The 23,589-nt window shown below is 38.4% G+C and overlaps 1 protein-coding gene across 1 annotated transcript; it reads right to left on the reverse strand.

Annotated features, from left to right (window-relative positions):
• Positions 1 to 23,418, reverse strand: CCER1 (coiled-coil glutamate rich protein 1). Its single transcript, XM_082350452.1, has 2 exons — positions 13,976 to 23,418; positions 1 to 13,934 (listed from the first exon to the last, which is right to left on the reverse strand). Exon 1 carries the CDS (start codon positions 23,187 to 23,189, stop codon positions 22,011 to 22,013), a length of 1,179 nt encoding a protein of 392 aa, XP_082206578.1. The 5' UTR covers positions 23,190 to 23,418; the 3' UTR covers positions 1 to 13,934; positions 13,976 to 22,010.
• Between the last annotated feature and the right edge of the window lie 171 nt (positions 23,419 to 23,589).

The following is a 23,589-nucleotide window of genomic DNA, read 5'->3' on the forward strand; positions in this document are numbered from 1 at the left end:
GGGGACTTTAATGTTGTAATAAAAAAGAAGGGGCCACTGGAGGTGTTTAAGCACAAGGACAAAAGATTATAGCCGAAATTTTAAAGATTAGCCTGGCAGATGAAGGGAGCATGAAAGAACTAAAAGGCAGGAAAACCCAGTAAGAATCCTTTCCTAACATTCCAGCTGAGAGGTAATAGGCACCTGGAGTAAGACAAAAACAAGGAAAGGTCTTTGACCAATAAAAGCCATTTCTACCACCCTCCAGCCTCATTTTCATCCTTCTCATTCTTTTTTGGTGGGTAGGGGGGAGGCGGGGGCAGCATTTAAAAATTTTTTTTTCTCAATTTCTAAATGAAAGACTTTTCCCCCTCCTTTTCATTCTGTAACAACTGTCTCACAGAATTACACTGAGGATTCAATAAAACAGCACATCTGAACACATAAATAACAACATACATATGCTATGTATTTTGCATACATGTCTCTGCATTTATAACATACATTGATTGCTTTCACTTTATAGCACAAGGATTTTTACTTTAAAGGATTTAAGATTGTTTCTTTAAGATGTCTTCCAAATAATCAACCCTATTCCAATTTCTTGCATGATCCATACCCAATTTACCAACTTCCCACTCTTACATTTCCACTTAAATGTCTGTTGGCACATATATCTGGTATGAAAAGGAATTCAGTTGGTTGCTTCTCCTGAATTTCCTATGACCATGAATGGCTCACATGTTTTTTTAGTAACTCAGGCTGTAAGGCTTAGCTTTCTAGGTGTGAAACCTCTGCAAAGCTTCACATGCCTGTCCTCCTTTCTGTTTCTCCTGCTCCCACCCTTTCATAGGCCTCAAAATTGCTCAGGAACTATATCCGAATCCGCGGACCTCCTCCATGGGCTTCCTCCAGCACACTGCTGTAGGATGACCCTTCGTAAAGTGGAGGCTCCTCATAATATTCCTCTGATCAAAAACCTCCAATTACATTTACAAGCACAGCCTGGTTTTCAGTCACATTTCCTGTTTCTTACCTTCACAAAGTCTTAATATGCCTCATATTTTTCGGACTTGGAATGTGTTCTTTCCAGGAACATCACTTCCCTTATGAAGCTTTTTTCTGATATCTTTTTCCCCATTACCAAGTATGGTCTCGATCACCATTAAAACTCCATAGCATTTTTTTCTTTTTTAAGAAAAATTATTTAATTTGATAAAATGTATCTTTGGTTCTTCTTTTTTTTTTAAACATCTTTATTAGAGTATGATTGCTTTACAATGGTGTGTCAGTTTCTGCTTTATAACAAAGTGAATCAGTTATACATATACATATGTCCCCATATCTCTTCCCTCTTGCATCTCCCTTCCTCCCACCCTCCCTATCCCACCCCTCTAGGTGGTCACAAAGCACCGAGCTGATCTCCCTGTGCTATGTGGCTGCTTCCCACTAGCTATCTATTTCACATTTGGTAGTGTATATATGTCCATGACACTCTCTCACTTTGTCACATCTCACCCCTCCCCCTCCCCATATCCTCAAGTCCATTCTCTAGTTAGGTCTGCATCTTTATTCCCGTCTTGCCCCTAGGTTCTTCTGACCATTTTCTTTTTTTTTTTTTCTTTTTAGATTCCATATATATGTGTTAGCATACAGTATTTGTTTTTCTCTTTCTGACTTACTTCACTCTGTATGACAGTCTCTAGGTCCATCCACCTCACTACAAATAACTCAGTTTCGTTCCTTTTTATGGCTGAGTAATATTCCATTGTATATATGTGCCACATCTTCTTTATCCATTCATCTGTTGATGGACACTTAGGCTGCTTCCATGTCCTGGCTATTGTAAATAGAGCTGCAATGAACATTGTGGTACATGACTCTTTTTGAATTATGGTTTTCTCAGGGTATATGCCCAGTAGTGGGATTGCTGGGTTGTATGGTAGTTCTATTTTTAAAACTCCATAGCATTTTAATCCCTTCTTTCTATGCGTCTTTAATGTACATTATAGTAATTAATTGTCTTACCCTCAGAAATGCACTAGATTTTAAACTTCTTGTGGGCAGAGGCTACGCTGACCACACCTGATGCTACTGCAGAGTCACGCATGCAGAAGCAGTTCACTAAGCATCAGATTTATTTCATTTTATTGAACGTACCCTCAAAGCATGTATTTTCCTAATGTGGGTACAGCTGTTCCATTTTAGGTGAATGTGAAGGATTTTCTCAGGCACCTATCTGCTTTTGGTTATCAACATCACCACCAGTATATTCATTATCAAGAATGAGCCATTGAATGTCTGCAGTTTCAAAGCATGCTCAGTTTGGTAGAACTGAGTGTGGTCAGCACAGACCCAATGCAGATTTTACTCCCTGATTTCATTGGTGGTGATGGTCAAAGTTAAGCAAGTCTTGGTGACAATGTCAATGCATTTAAATAATGAAATGAGATAGCTACGGCTACTCTTCACATTGATGAAATGCAGATGTTTAGGCACTGCCATGATTTTGTTGGGAGATGGAGCTCACTTCTTGTTAATTAAGCTTATTAACTGTGAAGCTTATCAAACACACATATCTTCACCATAAAGCACATCACATCCTTCTTTCACTTTAGAAACTCTAGATAGCACTTCAGCACTATGCTTTGGGGCCATTTTAAGTAGCGAAACCACTAACACAAAGCACATGGCAAAAACACATGGCACTAAGTAGACCTCGAAAAGGATACTTGTTTACGGTATGAGAGCTGAAAGAAGAAGACGGAGGAGTTGCCTTGTTTGACCTCAGCTGGGAACGTGCAGGTTGGGTGACTTAAACTTGTCATCACTCTGCACATGTCTAGGTAAAAGCACCCAGGTGTTGATATGGGAGTTTCAGATACATTTTAGCATGTAGAGGAATTCACAAATATGGAATCTGCAAATTATGAGGTTCATTTGAACTAAGGACAATTCAGCCACCAGGCAGCCAAAGATTATATAATCTTTTTTTAGTTCTTACTGAAGTTGAAATGATGTTTATTAAGTTTCTTACAGTTCCTCAGCTCACATTTTATACTAAAGGTAAGGAGCTGTTTATAGTTGCCACATATATTCACTGTTATAAGCCTCTAAACTTTTAATTATATAGTTCCCTCTGCCTGCAATGCTGTACTCTTTTCTCCATTACTTAATTCCCATTTAATCCTAACAGCTCAAGTTAGTATATCTCCACCAGGAAGCCTACTAAGTGATCTCCTGAAAGGATGCATTCCTCTATCTTGGTACATGGAATTTAATACATTTTCTGTCTCCTCTATATTGAGAACTTCTTAATAAGGCTTACATTTACCCATTTTGTAGCCTTAATATCTAGCACAATGCCTGGCACATAATAGATGCCAAATGTTGCATTGAATTGAACTGAACTAGGAAGGGTGTAGGAAGAATTGCTAATTTTAAAAACGATGAGAATGTAACTTGAATATGTAGAAAAACAACTTTAAAAAATAGGACTGAATTTAATCAGTTTGAGTGAAAGATAGTACAGTGAGGAACAAAAAAACAAACTCAACTGGTTTAAGAAAGACTTTGTGTGCTCAAGTACTGTGGAGGTGGGGGGATGGCTTAATCCTCATCATATAACACAAATTGATGACTCAGCAGCATAAAGCAATTATTTAAAAAGCTAACATTATTCTGGAATATATTTTAATAGGAGTATGACAAGCTTATCATGAGTAGTAGTCTTTCTCCCGTATTTGGCAATAATCAAGGCTTTCCTGAAGTATTTATGAGTTATAGAGAAATTGGAGCTCATTCAAAGAAGATCAACAAAAATGAAAATGAGACCATTAGAAACGATGAAAGGGACTCTGGGGACTCCAAGGAGGTCAGAGAACAGCTAAGAGGATCATGAATTAGAACTTGTTGTTAAGCTCAGCCCCATACTTGGCACAAGGCTCAGTAAATAGCTCATTGATTAATTAAAGTACTCAAGTTGAGGCTCAAAGGACAGATACCAGTGGTCCTGCGTTAGTATACTAGCCAAAACTGGGTAAAATCGATTAAAATTCTAGAAATAGATGAAAAGTTATTTGAAGGAGAATCTGATGATCCAGTGATTAAACACTGGAACAAACTTCAGCAAAAGCTCTTGAAATATTCTTTCATACCTATCTATTAGAATCATTTAGATGACAAACCGCTTTGAACGACTTCTAAGTCCAGCCTAGGAACAGTGGGATGGACTCATTGCCCTTTCAACCACTATAACAGAATTATAATACTTACTGGTATATTACATTATTTTTCTGATGTAGAAATCTGTGACTATAGTTTTATTTAATCTATTTAACCTGTGTCCATCATGACTATTTTCATATTTCTCACTTTCACTCTCACACATATTTTCCTAGGGAAGATGAAGAAAAGTGTCCCCATTTATTTCCTTCTTAATATTCTCACCTGGTAATAGATCTGAACCAAGCTATGGGAAGAAAGACTCTTGATTTAGAAAGTTGACTACATCTCTTGCATAAATAGTAACAGTAATAATTATTTTTATAGTATCTACTAAGAACGTAAATGTTCCAGGGACCAGGATGGGGTTTACATGCTTTATCTCATTTAATCCTAACAAAAATTCTCTGAGGAAGGTTCTATTATAATCCCTTTTACGGATGAGGACTGGTATACAAACAGTGTAAAGATACGTAAGACTACCTACCCTCATGGTGCTTATTTAGTGGATAAATGGGAGAAACTGTCAACGTAATATTTTTTTTCCCTGTGGCAGATGGTGATATGCTGTAAGAAAAAAAAGTAAAGCAAGGGAGAGGGAGTTCAAGGGGGAGGGTTGGGTATGAGGCAATTTAGGTGAAGCTTCATTAAGCTTTTGAGACATTTGAGCAAAGGTTGGAAAGAGATGAGGAGGAGATACATGAGGACAGCTGGGGAAAGAGAATTTATGTTGGAGAAAACAGTCCTGTGCAAAAGCCTCAAGTAGGGGCATGACTGCAATGTTTGAGGAATTGCCAGGTGAGGGGAGGGCGTGGAGCTGGCCAGTGTGGCCGAATCACAGCCTGCAAAGAACAGAATGGTAAGAGATCAAAGCCAAAGAAATAATAGGATATTGGAGCCCAGATAATGCAGGAGCTCTGTGACTCATTAAGGACTTTGGCATTTATTCTGAATGAGTTTGGAAGTTATTTGAGGGTTTTGAGCAGAGGTGTGAATGATCTGACAAAATTTAAAAGGCTCCCTCTTATGTGTTAAGAACAGACTGTAGGGAGACAGAGACAAAAATAGGATAAGAGTTAAGCTATTGCAATCGTCCGGAAGAGAATTGGTGATAGCTTGGACCACGGTGGTAAGAGTGAAGGTGGTGAGAGGTGGTTGGATTCTTGATACATTTGGAAGGTGGAACGAAAAGAATTTGCTAATCAAGGTTCCACAACTTACTATTTGGCCTTAAGCAAACTACTTAATTTCTTAGAGCCTTAGTATTCTTTCCTTAAAATATGGGCCAATGTGTCTACTCCAGTGAGCAGATTGTGAGAATTAAATGAAAAAAATATATGTGATGTGCTTGGCATAACGCTTAGAACACAATGGACACCTAATAAACACTATTTCTTCTCCCCTATCTTGTCTCCTATCTTTATCAATGGGCTTTTACTTTCATCACTTCATTTGGTCTTAAAAAATGTACTCTAAGGTAACACGGCAAACATTATTATCTTTAATTTATAAGTGAAGACATATAATACCATTAATCTAAATGTTTTATATGAAACTGCAGCAAAAGTTAAAATATCTCTGGACTTAACTTCTATTACAGTGTACCTTCAAGTGTAGAGTGAAGCTTCTTACATGTTGATGTTTGAATACTTCCAGACATCTCATGTCTCATAAGAAGGAAAATTCCCCCTACTTTTGGTGGCTTTTAAAAGTGTGCTCTCCAAATTTTAATTTTAAAGGTTTCTTTTAAAGAAACATATGCTATCCCAGCTGTCTACATCTAATAAAGCAGCCACTGACATAAGGGGAAAAAAAGGAATGGAATATAACATTTCAGGGGTTCTTCAGATACACTGCAGACTTTTGAACAAAGTGAATGCAGTTAAATCAGGTTGACATGCAAGTGTAGGGGTTGTGGAAGAGTGAAACTCCCTATAATGCACATAGAATCCCAGACTTTCAAAGCCAATACTCTTTATTACACATACATTATTAACAACAACAACAACAAAATCACAGGGTATTAAAGAAAAACAAAATGCTGGATGTTTCTGCTATTGATGTATTTAAAATCACGACATGTTTATCTGTAGGATGTTTATGTAAAACTTCATTATAATAATATTTATAACATTTCTCTAACTCATAGCACTATGCAAATAATTATACAGAGAAGTCAGTGCACACCTCCACGTGTTTTACTTTCTCATGGTCAGAACAAGAAGTACTGCAACAGTTTATGGATACTGTTGAAAAATTTTTTAAAGTCACAATAGAAAAAAACAGTTTTAAAAAAAGGAAAAAACATTATAGTTACTAATAAATAATGCTGCAATTTCAAGTTGAGTCAATATTTTAAATAAAATTGTTTTTCATATGATTGGTAGTGAGAGCTGATATTTTATGTTATTCGTTGCATGATTTATTTTTCAAAGTCAATTTGGTTTTGGACACAGATCATTCTAATCTCACTTTGCTCCCAAGAGGGCAATAGTAATAGGACAGCCACGGTCCAAAAGTAAAAATGAGGGCTCCCCAAGCTGCCATCCCCCTCTGGATAAGTCTCCCCTTCACCAAAAATGTCCAAACAAACAACTACAGAAAAGATAGTTATGGAAGTCCAAAGTGAGTGTCACAGTCAGAGTCATTGGAGGAGCTTATGAAGCATGCAGAATTCCCATACCACGTGCAAACTTTCCCAAATGAGAATTTCCATGGCAGGACCTAGAAACCCTACTTAACAAGAACTCTGGATGATATTTTCATATACTGAAGTTTGAGAACCACAAATTCTAACTTTAGAAATAACATGAATAAGTTATTGCGCCTCACTGATCCTTAGTTTCTTTATCTGTAAATTGGGGATAATTATATTCACCTCATTCAATCATTGTGAAGATTAAATTAGATAAAATCAAGACAAAACATGTAAAGCATGTGATGTTTTGTACTATTTTTGATCATTGTTGACCTAGGGTTCAACCAGTTTTCTGGGCTGGTTCAATGGAAAAGCAAAGGATTTGAGGATGTTTTCAAGAAAGCAGTTCAAGTAATAGATCGTGAAATTTAGACGTATTACTGATTAACGTGAAGCCGGAAAAGACTTGGCAGAGTGAAAGAAAAATGAGTGTTGGAGGGTATCTGAGAGTCTCAAAGAAGTCAAAGAAAAATGTGTAGTGAGCCTACATGGAGAGTTGGCAGGATGGAGAGTGGAGAAGAAAGTGTGTTCCCTTTCCTCTCATTTCTGGAATGGAAGTGTGTGTGTGTGTGTGTGTGTGTGTGTGTGTGTGTCTATAATAGTTGGAAGTGTGATAACATTATCAAAAGTACATGATATCAACTACAAAAGTTGTGAAATATATGACACAGGATAATTTGATATGGGACAATTTAAAACCCTCAAGACAAAACCAAAAGCTCATTTCGACTGCATCCAAAGAATCGGCTCCTCTCACTCTTTATGAGCGTAAGGGGTTAGAGAACAGAATAAGAGAAGAAAGTGGCCAAAGTACAGGAGGTTAAAATTTCAGATTTCATTGGCCTGGTGGCTCTCAACTTTGGCAAGTCTGAGGATATGACGACAAATGAAGTGACTATGTGGCGCTGAAGGACAATGGGGTTGAGGCCAAGAGCCCATGAAACAGGGACTGGTGTACGGTTTCTAACCGGCTAGGAAGATGGCAGGGTTTGGGGTGGAGAGGAAGATTGTGCTCTAGAGGCAGTAAATGATCCATGGAAGATGGACAGCATACAGGAGGCTGGTGGATGAAGAGAAAGTGTACGATGGCTACCATCATGCTGTGCACCTCGTTTACATTAGGTTGGAAGAGTAATGGTTTCTGAGTGAGGCAGCATTATGGAGCTGGGAGCTGTGTCTCCCACCCCCACCCCAGTTCCCATGGGCCTGTGAGAGTAAGCAGTGCATGCTCAGGCAGCTCCAAAAGACGCCAAGTCCCTCGAGGGAGCACCAGATTTCAGGAGGACAGAAGGCTCTGTCTGAGAAAACGCTGGGAATGCTGGGAAAGCTGCTCACCATGGCGGAGGCCACTGGGCTTCCTTTGTGCGCTCCTAGGGCCTACAAACAGGGTGTCGCTCTCAAAAAGGACTCTGCGCTCTGGATATCACCTTGGAATTCTTCTCAATTTTATTCCTGAATTTGTGTTTTGCAAGTGAAATCTGATCTGGTGGGATGACGGAGAATGCATAGGGGGTTTAGAAGCTCAGCTCACCTGTTATCTTGCCTCCCTGGGCAAGACCTCAGCCACCTGCTCCCACCCCATTGTCCCGTGATGCTGCCGCCTCCAGGGGACCTAGCAAGGGGCTTGTGGAGGGATGGGGATTAGCAATACAAGCCCCGCACTCAGACTTGTGCCGGGCTCCTGGGCAAGTCTATACTCACCCCGCGCCTGAGGGAGCTCGACACAGAATGATAATAATAAAAACCACCAGAACGGGTTTAGAGAGAGATCACAAAAGAAAGGAAAAAAAATAGGTTTTTTTTCCCCTTGTTCTTTTGCACAAGGAGACCTACATTTTCATTTGCACTGGGTCCTGCAAATTACGTAGCAGGTCCTGACTGGAGGTCTCCAAAGGTAACGGGAAAGATGATAGGAGAGCAATAGTGAGAAGAGGGATTGGTGAGAAGGGGCATCAGCGAGACCTTAGGAGAGGAGGAGGATGGACTGATAAACTGAGACAACAGGGGATGGTGGACGTTGTATTTTGAGCAGTGGCTGAGGAACAGAAAGACATGGGAGTTACCCTGTCACAGATCTAAATGGAACTCTGGGGCAAGTCTAGCGTAAGCGGACTGAACTCTAATGCTCAGCTTGATTGCTGCTGGCTTCCGCTCAGGGTACCAAACAGGAAGTTGAGAGGTTCTTACAAGCTCGTTCAATAAAGCCTTTCCCAGGGGTCCTTTAGCTTAGAAACTGCACTTCATATTGGAAACAGCTCCTCTAGTGGAATATAACAGCAAACTCATGGTATGTGTGGGGCAGGTAGAGGCCAGGGGAAGGCAGTGGGGACAGAATTTGGGTCTCATTGTAAAGAGCTGGATACAACCCAAACCACTGAGCTTACAAAGGAGAAAAGAACAGGCTTTGAGTGCTAAAAAAAACCAATTTTTAACTCTGATTACAGACCTTAATTTCTTTGAAGTTTATCTGTAAAATGGGGATAGTGATAATTCCTGCCTTCTGACTGCTCAGGATTGTTTAAGCATTAAAGTATTTAATAAATGTGAAATTGCCTTGCAAACAGCTACATAAATATTAATCGGTACTTTAATTCTATATTTTTTCTTTTTCTTTTGAAGGATTATGGGATACTTCAAATTACTCTGTAACAGCATGTAGGAGAGAGATGCTGGAGTCATGCTTCATCACCAGCCCTACGTCTCTTGAAGGTTAAACCTCTAGATGAAGAAATGAAACATTTAAACACAAACCAAGCAAAAACAAAGGTAAGTTCCAAAGCAGATGAAAGCTAAGTTTATATATATACATGAATGTCAATTGTGAATGAGTGACTGTCCTAGAAGATATATATTAGGGTAAAAAGAATGTGGGAAGAGGAAAAACGGTTGTATCTCTGTGAATTTTAGAATATTTTTCACTCCATATCATGTTCTTACATCTAAGTAGTCTCTCTTTTTCTGTGTTATTCTCTCTCTCTCTCTTTTTCAATATAGTATGGAAGAGTCTAAAATGCAAGGGGGCTTAGCCCTACTTACTCACCTTCTCTCACTCACCAGTGGTATACCCACAAAAGAGCAACTGTGGACAGTGTAAAAGAAAAAATAAATTTACCAATCTAAAGAGATCGATGAACATTTCATTAAATAATAATGTCAGGATTTTAGAAAAGGAGTTTTAGACAGTTCAGAAACTAAAATTTGAGTAAAATGCTTCAGTCACCGCCTTAGTTAATTAAAACCCCAGCTTAATTCAAACTAATGTTTTTGAAACATCTTTTCTCAAACATGCATTTAAACTTTAAAGTAGATAACATTCATCTCTTCAATCTATTGAGATTTTGGAGACAAAATTCAAAATCATATTGTGTCCCCAGATTGTATCTTTTTTTTCTCCCGGTGGAGATGAAAATAGCAACTAGATTCGGGTATAAATATTAGGTGCTGATACCAGCTCAGTTCTTTTAGGTGCAGGTACAGGCAACGCTTCTTTGAAAAGATCGCCACCTAGGGGAAATTATGAGTCAAAGCAACATCTGCAATGCACCACACATGCTGCATAATACCTGGTGACATACTTAAGAATAAAAACATGTAAAATGTTCTCATATTTCAGTAAATGAGGTGAACCACCTACGAAACCCATACTAACTGGTGGCCCTAGAATGTTTGTTTGTGTCTAATTTTATGTTTATTCGTAAGTAACATTAGAACTGCATATAGTTTTTGCTTATGCATTAGGGCTTGACTTCTAATTTTTTAAAAGTAGAAATACTTTTAGAAAATAGGTATCCTGACATTTGAGTACAGGGATAAAAGTTACATTGGGGGCGAATTCTTCAATTTAAAAATAAGCAGAAATTTTAATTAGGACCCTGAAAATGTTTGAGCCTAACATGTCAAAGATTTCTATCTCAATTTAGTCTTAGAAATTAACAAAAACATGTTCTCCTTAAACTCATTTGCTTCTGAGCATTTCTGCCTAAGTCCCAAATCAGAACAAGTAGAGTGAGAGATAATTTAGTTGGTTGATTCAGGTAAATATAGGCTATTTTTCTTTGCTTCAGTTTCTGTTTTTGAATCACTGCATTTTCTGAAAGCAATTCAACATGAAATATGATCCATGTAGTAATCTTTACATGCTATGCTACGAATAAGGGAACTTGAAAGCAAAAAATCTTTAAGGTAGTTTTGAATGGATGATTTAGCAGCTGTGAGAAATTTATGTCCTGTTTAAGGAAAAAAAAAGCTGCTACCTTCAAAAGTTAACTCTCTCAAAAAAACCTCTTAAAAGTAATTTCGAATTAAATCACATGTTCTGAAGATAATTTTTTGTTAATTAGATGCCTCAGGATTGTGAATTTTTAATGCATCAAGTATTATAGAATAGGCAAAAGTATAAATAGGGAGAAAACAACTTTATGGATTATTTGAAGAAGTTTTATTGTCCTGTGTTTACCCTCATTAGATCAGTTGTCATACTGTTTAGTGACTGGCTATTAACTCCTCAATCTTCCCCATTAAGTGGTAAGCTCCTTGGAGGCAGAGACTGTTTTGTATGCAGTCATTTCCAGGGTGGTATTGAGCCTGTGTCTGCTCTGATTAATTGGTACCCATAGTAAATACCAGTGGTTAAATATTTTGAATATAACCCATACATGTATCTATACCACTTAGAATGTATATAGTGCCTGACATTTAGGAGGGATACAAAGCATAATGGGTGAGTGAATGGCCTCCAAAATTGGACCTACCCACTGCCTCGTGTATGTTTACTGAATGTACCACTTTCCCACAAAAAAGAGAAGAACATAATTAAGAAGTTAATCTACTGTAGAAGGCATAATTAACATTTGTAAAGGCAAAGGCAAATATAAATTATTCTCATCGCTTTTTTAGGTTATCACTAGACTAAGCATCTTTATAGGTAATCAAAAGATAATGGTCACCAAAGGGAACTATTTTATCATACAAAATTGTATTTATATGTAAACATGTAAATCATATAATGATATGTATATATATAAATAATCATATAATTATATATATATATACAAATAAATATAATCTTAGGAATGAGTAGTAACTTTGGTAATAGAATAGAAAAGATTCTTAACTATATTAAGATGGATTATAAATTTAGATAACTAAACTTGACATTTGATCACTGCCTAGTAAAATTATTTAAATTACTTGGCAGTTCACATGTAACACCCCTAAGATATGTTAAATCCATCTAGTACTGATTAACTTCTGTCTACAGAGCAGATGTGTTATGAGTCTAAACTTTAGTGTGCTATAGTTTTTTTGTAAAAATGGCTAATAGTAATGAACACCCTAAATGCTGAAAAATTCTGCATCCTAAAACATACTTGACTTCCAGGATTTTATCAAAATCCTGTGGCTCTGTCTTGTATATGTAATCTAGACCAATCAGCTTTCTCCTCCTATCCTTCAACAATGCATCACCACATTTGAATCCCCATCAGATCTTATTCTCTTCTACTCCCTACGGTCTCTCTTTCCCTCAAAGCAACAACTTTACCAAACTGAATAAACAAATCCATACTAATATACTAATATATTCACCAGGAATTATTAATTGCCAACTCTCTCCTGATATATACAGAATATAATAGTTGACTTATAAGGATAAAATTTGTCTTAAGCTAAAGGAGTGGTGACGCTTAAGGTGAGATGTTTAAGCTGGAGAGAATATGAATATGCCAGTGACCAGTAGAAACTATTTTAAAGAAAATAGAGTTTTAAAGTACAACAAGATGTAAACACCCTGTCTTTTGCCTATACTTATGGCTGGGTCTGTTGGTAATCTTAGGGACATAGGAGTTGTAATACCTTACATGGCATTATTCCTAGATAAATTCTTATTTCTTTTTATGTTTTATTCACATCTCCTATTTAGATTCTTACTCTAATTCCTGATACTTTCCGTATGGTGAAACTATCTCAGCTTTTACACTTGGATTCTTCATTAGACCCAGATGCTTTCAACTGACTTCCTGATATTGGTGACTGCTTTTACTTTTTATACTGTATTTAATTTTTTCCCCTAACTGTGACTGCCATGTGTCCGCCCTTAGGCTCTTCTCCTGCCAGTAGCTAGCAACTTTTCATTTCCACCCACTCCCATTAGTGACAGCCGATTCCTAATTTAGAGAATTAAGAATTGTGCAATAAGAGTGAGTTTTATACTTTCACCTTAGAAGAAAGAGGAAAGGGGCCAGGAAACCTCTCGAATGATGTGAATATTCCAGCAGTTTTGCACTCTGCTTCTTTTCTCTCTTTGAAATCTCTCATCTCATAAATAATTTATCACAGAACATTTGGACATCAGTTACTGAGACTCAGCATTTTTCCAGGACAGTATTACAATATGCAGTATGACTGCAAAACTTTGACTTTGAATATTGACTCAGAACTATATCCTTGAATAATCTGAGCTGAATTTAAAATTTCATCATACTCCCATCCATTTCACAGAGCAGAGTTAATGATAGAAGGAAACAGACTGTGTGGCTTCCAGCCTCTGTCACCTATTAGCTGTGTGACTTTAGGTAAGTTGCTCAATAGCTGTTAGCATCGGCTTTCTCATTGGTAAACTACGCACATGTGCTTAGCCCAGGCCCTGGTACAGGGTAAGGGCTCAGCAAATGCTGGTTTAAACATGGAATAAAATGTGTTGGCTGTTTTCAATTTCCAAACCACGTACTTTAAACTGTAGAATACATTTTAGGTTTATTATAATGTGCACCTAAGAGAAGAATCGTTGTTGCGGGCATTATCAAGGAGGTTCATACTCATGAATCTGTGGCCCAGCAAGTCGGAGCCAAGAGCTTCTCTATTACACCAAAGGATTTTGTGTTCTGTTCCTATAAGGATCTGTCTGTCCATGAGGACCAGTCTGTTGTATAACAGAATTCAGGCTGCAAGAGATGTGGTCAGGTACCTGCTCCTCTAACAGCTCCTTCCTTGCTCACCCTTCTTTATGCTTTCCTACTGAAAGCGGTTTTCCTTGCTCACCCTTCTTTATGCTTTCCTACTGAAAGCGGTTTTCACACACATCATTAATAAGTCACTATGCCTCCCTGTTAGAACTACCTGATAATCATAGTTCATTGCATATGATGTAGTTATACCTATTTTTTCATAATATTAAAAATGTTTATTGAGGGCTTCTTATATGCAAGACTCTGCACTGGAAGTAGAAAATCAGTTCCTTGCCCTGTAGGATTTTTTAGGCAGAAAAGAGCCACAGTCAACTATAATTGTAAAAGGATAATGGAATTATTAATGGAGTGAGTGTGAAGGAAGTACAAAGCAGGAGTACCTACTCTGGGACAATTGATGAATGCATTATTAAGAAAGTTGTAAATGTGGAAACTAACCGTCCAAGGCAGAGCCAGTCCTTAGCACTGATTTATGCTTCCAATAGAAGTGGTTAAGCAGCTGGAAAGAGCTGGAAATAGGGCAGTAATACGAATATAAATTATCCTCTGGGTACCAGACCAACAAATAAACAGGTTTGTCTCTTTCCTTAACAAATTGTGCTCTAATAAGTGGCTGTGATCATTAATAAATTAAATGATGCTCAAGTCCTAGGAGGTAATTGACTTTCACAAGTCTTGCATTTAAAACTAGGCCAAAGGACATATACTCTCATTTTATTTATCAGGATTAAAGTTTTAAGCTTTATTTAATTTAGGAATTTGGATTTAAAATGTAAACATATAAATTCCAGATTTGTTAATTTTCTTCTCTGTTGTCAGTATTAAAAGCAAAACACATATAATTGCAGATTGCTAATGTTAATTAATGGAGTTAATGTCAAAGGGAATCTAAAATAGATTTTTTTTCTAGTAATGCCTTTAAACTCTTATTAACAGTGAAATTTATTATAAGTATAAAAATAATAATCCATGGAAATCCAAGGCCTCTTGTGGTCTATGTTTTCCCTCTTTCCTTTACAAACTTTGATAATTTATTTTTGTGGCTTAGTCTCATCAGGCAAAAAGATACTATTATTAACACAATGTATGGCAACACATTCAAATAAACAATATAAATATTTTAATATGACCCTTTGTGCCAACACATTTGCAGTACTCCGTTTATATGTGTCAATGTATTATGTGTCAACAAAAATGCATCTGTAAATACGACAGGAACACCATGACCATTAATATTTTTATTTAAAGGTTTTATTAGGTTGGCCACAAAGTTCGTTCAGGTTTTTCTGTAAGATGTTACAAAAACCCGAATGAACTTTTTGGCCAATCCAATACCTTTGCCACTAGGTGGCACCTAAATGTTAATAGTTGGTGAGCATATGTTAAGAAGGCAAAATAGAAAGTAAATGAGAGAAAGGAAAGTTAGTTTTATTAACTTTGTTTTGTATCTAAATATTTGTGCTAGTGTATATTTTGAGGTCATGGGTTTATTGCAGGAAATAGTGTGGAATTCATAAAACATTTTTTTAAGAAAAAGAAAAACATAAACTATTTTAAGGAAAAATAAAAAGTCAAGCTTGACTTTGGAAAATTCCCTGGGAGCAAGGGAAAATGTACAGCCATTTAGTCTTGACCTCAGCTTGTTATTTTATATTATAATCTCTCAGTTCAAGGGAATGCTACAATCAACAGAAAATCACAAATAATATAATTATATATAGCAGCATTCTATATTCCATTTGCATCTGGTAGTGCTATTTAATGATAAATGCCGTATGAATAATCAAATCTACTAGTGATTTTTGTGAGAATTGATAAATTAACATCAGTTAAAAGTCTTAAATTACTAGAACTAAAAGTAACATGCTAAAATCTAACTATATTCATAGGAGGGAATATTCAAATATTTCATGATAACATAGTATCAATCATAAAAAGTTCAAATGCCATACGAAAACATCAGAAGATGCTAATATCAATGGTTTATCTTTAGGTGTAGCACAAGACAGAACCTTCAATGATGTGGTTATATTATGAACGTTAACCAGTTATCTTATACACATAAAATTACCTACAAATTTTATGAATATTTTCCTACAGTAAAATTTTGATTTTACTTTAATTATAGATGAACAGCACCACAGCAGTATCTTAGGCTAATTTATTCCACTCAGGTATTTTTTTCCCACCAAATATGTGTATGTTGGTACACATATACATAAAAATATTAATCAACAATTTGTTAGATGGTCATTATATGAATTATATAAGCTATTAAACTACTACTAACAATTATAATTGAGACGGAGATATCAGTATTTCTTCCTTAGCTACCGTTGTTACCGACCGCACACTGAAGAGACTATATTTTTTTCTACCCTCTTTGGAACTCAGGTTAAGCTTATTAAAGGAAATTTTGTTCCTAGAGAGATTGTTTTAAATAAGACACCAGGGAGATATATTCCAATAATACTGTGCAGTGGACCCACAACTTTGAACTCAGAATAGAGGACTTTAAGTCCCGAAACAATTTACTTCTTTAAATTGTCGGTCCTTGATCTGTAAAAGGAAAATAAGGCATTAGTTCATAGTGTGGTTATATGTGATAATGCATGTTAAAATCTTGCATATACTTAAATGTTTTCTGAATTCTTAGATCTCTGTTCTGAATAGCTTTTGTGTTCTGCATAAGTGGCTGATAGTAGGTATTTAATATTTATTGAAATTTTCACTATCTTCAGGTATAGCATAAGACAGAACCTTCCTCTTTAAGCATTATGATACATGCATTTTGATTTTGAAAAGATGCATTGCCTGTATGGGAAGGAATGATCTTGACTTAAATGGTTAATTCTTAGCTCTAGCTATTAGAGTATTAATGTCAGCCATAAAAAGAAAGGAAACATCATGACCTGGCAGTAAGGGGAGGAGATAAAGGACAGAAAGTGTACTTGGGGAATGAGTTCAGCTCTAGAGATTTAAGTGGTTTTCACAGTCCTGCACAATGAATTGTGCAGCTCAAAGTAATGTATCTGACTACAGTTATCCAAGAGAAAACAAGACAGTTAGTGAATCGTTTTGTTAGTTATCTTGTTAGATATTACATTTATACTTGCTCTAATTACTAACAGGTGACTTTTAGATACCAGATGTCAGTGGTATCATCTGTGCATGTATTAAATACTTATTATTATAACTGGTAGATATTGAATATATCACTGTTCTGAGTGTGTGGTAAGCACTGACCCATTTAATCATCATAATCTCATTTACTACCATGAGGTAGATACTATAGATGAGGAAAATGAGAAGCTGAAATTTCAAGAATATGCCTTAGGTCACACAAGTAGTAAATAACAGAAGTTTTGAACCCATAAGCCACAGTCTCAATCATTAAATTCCCAAGAGGGCTCTACGATGGATCAAAACCCCACAGAGCTTCTAGGTTTTTCATGGGTATGCACATCACTTAGACGTCTTTATACAAAGCAGATTCTAATTCAGTAGGTCTGAGCGATCGGCATTTCTAACAAGCTGTCAGGTGATGCCCCTAATGCTGGTCCATGGACCGCAGCTTCAATATCAAGGCGCCAGGGCACTGCATTTGCAAATTTTTTTTTTTACCAGAAATCAAAACCGAATTTCCAGGACAAGCTGGTTCGTGCTTAGTTCAGTTAGTAACAACTATAATATCTAGATATCTCAGTCCAACAAAACTACAATGAGATGAGGTTTCCTGAGCCTTGTTAATGGATCGAGACTGACCTAATGTTCAGAAATTGAGATGATGTAAATTTTGGAGACTAAACCCTTGTCGGTCACATCATTAGCAAATATTTTCTCCCATTCTGTGGGTTGTCTTTTCATTGTGCTTATGGTTTCTTTTGCTGTACAAAAGCTTTTGAGTCCCATTTGTTTATTTTTATTTCCATTACTCCGGGAGATGGATCGAAAAAAATATTGCTGCGAATAATGCCATTTGCAGCAACATGGATGGACCTAGAGATTGTCATACTGAGTGAAGTAAGTCAGAGAAAGAGAAATATCTTATATCACTTATATGTGGAATCTGAAAAAAAAAGTTATACAAATGAACTTATTTATGAAAAAGAAACAGACTCACAGACTTAGAGAACGAATTTATGGCTACCGGCGGGGGGGGGGGGGAGGGATAGTTAGGGAGTTTGGGATTGACATGTACACACTGCTCTATTTAAAATGGATAACCAACAAGGGCCTACTGTATAGCACAGGGAATTCTACTCAATATTATGTAACAACCTAAATGGGAAAAGAATTTGAAAAAGAATAGGTACATGTATATGTATAACTGAATCACTTTGCTGTACACCTGAAACTAACACAACATTGTTAATCAACTAGACTCTGATATAAAATAGAACGATTTAAAAAAGGAAAAAATAAAATAAATACATAAATAAAAGAAATTGAGATGGTGGCTTTGATGATAAAATGTAGTTTTGTGTACAATAACAGTGATTTAACAGTATATAATGAAGTTGTTCCTAAATATTTGGTTATTTGGTCTTCACAATCGTTGTGAGTGGTAATAAGGTAGGACAACTATGTCTGAGGAAACAGAGACCCAAGACTACCACCACCGCTCTCACGCAGCAGTGACAACATACAGATGCCCAAACTCTTCTCTTCCGTCAGCTGACCCTGAGGTGGAGCTATGTTCCATTAACTGGCTGAAAGCTAAATAGATGTAGAAAAATGTTAATACTGAAACAGCTAAGATACAGCCATATTCTGATTTTGCTTTAAATACACAGATAATCAAGGCCAAAATGATTCAGAAGCATTAATATTAAGAGTAATTTTCAATTGTGATTACGTTAATTTGAACCTGTAAAAATACAAACAATTTAGCCACAAATATCATTTTATTATGCTGTTAAAATCAGAATTAAACTGAAGAAGCTATTTTCTCATCCTATTTACTCCCTCACCCCAAGACCACCTAAGGGGTGATATTCATATCATATTCTTCCCAGACTCTGTGGGTTTGGTATAGCTGGGTTATTTAACCTCTTGTGTTTATTTTCATGGAACTAAATATGTTGGAATAACTCTTGTCCTCATATGCAGATGTTATAAAATTTTATGAAACCATACTCAGAATTCAGAGTTGATCTCTAAATGTCAAGTGTATTTACCATCCTTAGAAGACTAATATTTTCACAGAAAAAAAAAAATCCCTTTACGTTACTGTGGAGACAAAGTAATGAAGATAAATCAAGAAACGCTGTCAATCACTGGAAAGGAAAATACCAGAATCTCTCACGTAAAAACACCTGAGAAGAGACAGCAAACCTAGGCCTTCTAAATATATTTATGATTTATTAAGTTATTTTTCCGACAGTTGACAAAGGAAATAATACTTCCATTCTTGAAAGACATGGCTAAGTGGCACCTCATTAGCATTGTGTCCACTCAAGTTTGAAATGATTTTGAGAATGAGAATTTTTTAAAAATTGTGAATTTTCTTCAAGCACACTTACCTCCAAAACTAAAGACGCGGTTTATTCTGAGCCATGGTAACACTGATACTCCCGAATCATCATCAGGCGGTGTGGAGCATCTCCAGGGAGCCCCAGTCACGCTGAGCAGCAATGCCTAGGACCCTGTCACTACATGGTAGTGGGTGGGTAGGTCTCTGAAAAGTGTAATAGGCGTACTGGGATGTCTAACCCTCCCATCCCCCGACTCGATTTAATCACTTCACATCAGCCTTCAGGGTTAGTAAAGGGACCATCACAGTATCTGGCCAATAAAAAAAAATGAGTTCAGGTAGAGAATCATCAGTGACTAATTGTTTTCTCCTTTCATTAATTTTTTGCTGGTGTCTATTCAGAAGATATGGATAGTGCAGAAATGAGCAGGTAATATGGCTTCTGCCTACCGCTCTCACTTCTCATTGGCCACTCCTTCAGGACGCTGTTGTCCTTCTGTCCTCAGCTCCTCAAAGGCACCAGGCTCCTCCCAGCTCTCAGCGGCCTTTAGCCTCAAGGCTCCCTCTGCCCACAGTAAACATCCCCAGCTTCACTCTTGGGTTCCCTTGTCATATATCCTTTCATAATAGTGTGTTTCCTTTAGAATTCTTGCAATGACTAATTTGTCTAACTTCATTTAGTGTCTGTCCTTTCAACTAAACTACAAGCAGCATGAGAGTGGGGATTTTGCTTACTCACCACTGTATCCTTATCACTATTCACTGTGCTTGGCCCCTAGTAGTTCCATAATTATTTGTTAAATAATGGTTCCTGAACGAAACCCTTGAGGCACTGCTCATATTTGCATCCCTTCCAATGACTACTGGGTAATGTCTTGCGTATGTGGAGGCAGTTAGTGTGTGCTGAATTTTGTAATGTAAAAGTGGAATCTTTTATAAGAATAGCTTGAGGATTGTCCTGATAAGACTGTGAAGAAATTCAGTCCTGAATGAAAGTGTTTCTTTAATGAGAACTTAGTGATTGAGGATCATGGGTAAAGTATTTTGGGACTATGGCTTGTAAGGATTTATTGATCAATATCAGCAGCAGGATTCTTGGTTTCCCCCTGTGCATTAGAAATGCATAATGGGTGGTCAGTTTTATACTACTTTTATAGGTCACTCAAAAATTGCATCTTGTAGAAAATAGTGATTTCTTAAGAGTATAATAAATGTTTGGTTATTCACTGCTGTAGTTTGGAGGGTTTGGTGTGATTTTAAAAATCCCACAATGTTTGTGTGAGTTTTTCTTCTTATGTTCATCCTGTTGGCCACTGAAGTATTGCTGAATAAGAGGTCTGATATTTAAAAAATAAGAAGTGAGAAGCAGTTTCATTCAACACTTTAATTATTTTATTATTTATTTTTTAACAGTTTAAGCTTATCACCCGTGAAAGCTGCAATAAAATCAGCATCCAGGCAAGATATCATTCTAGAGTTTTCTCTTCACTAAATACTAAATTATGGTTCAAACTATACTTAGAAGTATAGTTTGTCAAAAGATGTAATTTTCGAGAAGTGGGGCTCAAATTTTTCATCTAAGGATATTCTGGAAATATGCTATGGCTGGAACCTTTATTAAGTTATGAGTATTAAGGGTCCAAGAAGAATGGTATTACTTCCTAAAAGTGTTTGAATAAAAGCTGTTTTTTTGAGTGATGAATTCTCCGTAGGTAATTGTTTAGACATTAGAAACTAGCTCACGCAGGCTTGCGCTTAAACATATTGGTTTTACTCTCCTTTATAAGGAAGACAACTGGGAAAGAAATTTAAAAAAAAGATATTCCACCCCCAAAAGGCCAATCATCTTTAAAAAAAAAAAATCCATTCTGCAAAAACTATTTTTATTATTCCTGTGAACTTATGACAAGGAATATATCCAGGAAGAAGGCTTCAAAATCTAAGCTATGTTCCACTGTTTGCAGTTTCCTTGGATTTTAACTAGGTGTGCAAGTTGACTTCTGACCATGGGGAATCCTCTCCATTCGTGGATTTATGGATTGTTGAGGCCATGGCAGATAACCAGCTCCACAGAAGCAACTTCACGTTCTTCTGAGGAAGATCCATAGCACTGTGGAACAAGGAATATAAATGAGCGATGCCACAAGAGACTGCAAATGGGGTTACCAAGATACAACCCTCAAAAATGAACTCTGAAGGTGGAAAAACTACAAGAAAAAAATATTAAAATAGGCGTTTTAAAAAGGTTTCAGCTATCATGTTAAGAGCACTGATGGACATTCAATAGACACGGCACATGCTTCTTAGGCATGGAATGTATAAATCTGTTATAAAAAGAAACACTTTCAGCATTGCCAGAATTTAACAACAAAAACCAAAAACCTCAAGCATCTAGAGGGGAAAACACCAAATGAAACTATTCAAACTGTAGTAATGAATATTTGGCCTTTAATCGTTTCCAGTTAAATTATATTTGAAAGCTCCCCCTCCCTCACTCATAGTCATACACAAACACACCAATTTTTAAACGTTTTATAATGGCCAAAGAAGGGGTTTACATAGATATGTTTATTAATGGAACTCTTTTTTTAATTAGTTTTTAATAAGTTGCTAATTCATTTTAGCCTCACATCAGTTCCATCTCATTCCTCAGTCCCTTTCCTGATGTCTAACAGTTAATGTCCTGTACCATGAGGAGAGCTTCCTGTGGCACTTTGGGAATTATCTGTTTTGGGTTTAAATTAGTACAGTTTATAAAGTTCTCTCTCTCTTCTTCCGCCCCCACGAGGATCGATAAAGGCATTTCCAGAGGCAAACGATTCTCTTCCTCCCTCCGCTCATCCTCCTGCAGCCCCTCCTCTTCCTCTTGCAGCCCCTCCTCTTCCTCCTCCTCCCCCTCCTCCGCAGAGTCAGACTCTTCGACCTCCTCTTCACCCTTGGCCTCTGCCTCTGCATCCTCCTCCTCGCTCTCCAACCCCTTGCCATCACACTCCTCCTCGTCACACCCCTCCTCCTCATCGTCATCGTTTTTCTCCTCTTCCTCTACCAGCTGTGGGTTTGGAGACTGGTTTTCCCCATCCGGGTCAGGACTGAAGGCTAGAGAAGGATTCTGCCCAAAGCTATACAAAGTTTCTCGCAGCTCCGCGTCTTCCTCGCCACCGCTGGGGGGCGCATCGTTTCCGAAGGAGCCGGCCGGGGACGCGGTGCCGCCCGCCTGGGCCTGCTGCGCGCGCAGCGCCTCCTGCTGCCGCATATCCTCGTAGATCTGGTTCATGATGAACTGGGTGGTGTTCCGCGGCGCCCGCAGGCCGGGTACCCGCCACCTGGACAGGTTGACCGGCCGCAGCAGCGTGCTCAGATCCTCTGAAGGGCTCCTCTGGAAGGAGCGGCGAGGGTCGCGGCGCAGGCCGCGGCCCCGGCGGCCCCAGTGCTTCTTCCTGCCCCGGGGCCTCGCCCAGCCGGGGTTCCAGGGCCCGCGCCAGCAGGAGCAGCAGCAAAGGCAGAATGGGTGCAGGCCGTACACCTGGATCACTTGCACCCGGCCAGGGGGCTTCCGGAATCCCTCCGGAGGTGGGTGCCAGGGTCCTCCCCAGCGCCCCCAATTAGAATACACGGCCCAAGAGGGACGTCTGGGTGGCTGGAACCAACGTCCTGAGCCGTGCTGTTGCTTCGGCTGTTTCCTCGGGGGCTCATACTCGGCCTTGGGACCATAGCGATGCCACCACCTGTAAACCGGAGCGCCCCTGCGCCTTCGATGGCAGGAAGACCAGGTGCTTAATGGGGCAGAGGACGCCCCCCCGCGGCCCAGGTTAAGAGGATCCTCTTTGCTATCGAGGGGCTGGGTCATGATTCAGGGAGCTCCGAGAGGTCTAAACGGAAGCGTCCTAGAAGCTGCCGTCAAGTTTGGCCAGATCTGACGGTCGGAAGAGCCTCGTGTCTCTCTCTCCTCTCTGCGCAGCACCACGTGCCTGCCGCTGGGATCACGCCTTTCTCTCCAAAAGGACCCCTCTTCTCTGCTCGCTCGATCGTTCTTCCACGTAATCTCTGACCCTTGGCACCCGGGTTGTCTCGTCCAGGTGAGTTTGGGTGGGACTGGGGCTGGGTAAGGATGGTGGGGGAGGAAGCTGCTGGTGGGCGACGCGCAGTGAGACCCGCTCCCGGGTCCCACACACCCCCGCCTCACTGGAGGCTCGGGCTGGGGACGGGAGAGGCAGGGGTTGCGCGTTACCTTGCTGCTCCCTCTCAAC

Source organism: Balaenoptera borealis, assembly GCF_965194805.1.
Source record: "Balaenoptera borealis genome assembly, chromosome: 13".
In the NCBI taxonomy this organism is placed as follows: domain Eukaryota; kingdom Metazoa; phylum Chordata; class Mammalia; order Artiodactyla; family Balaenopteridae; genus Balaenoptera; species Balaenoptera borealis.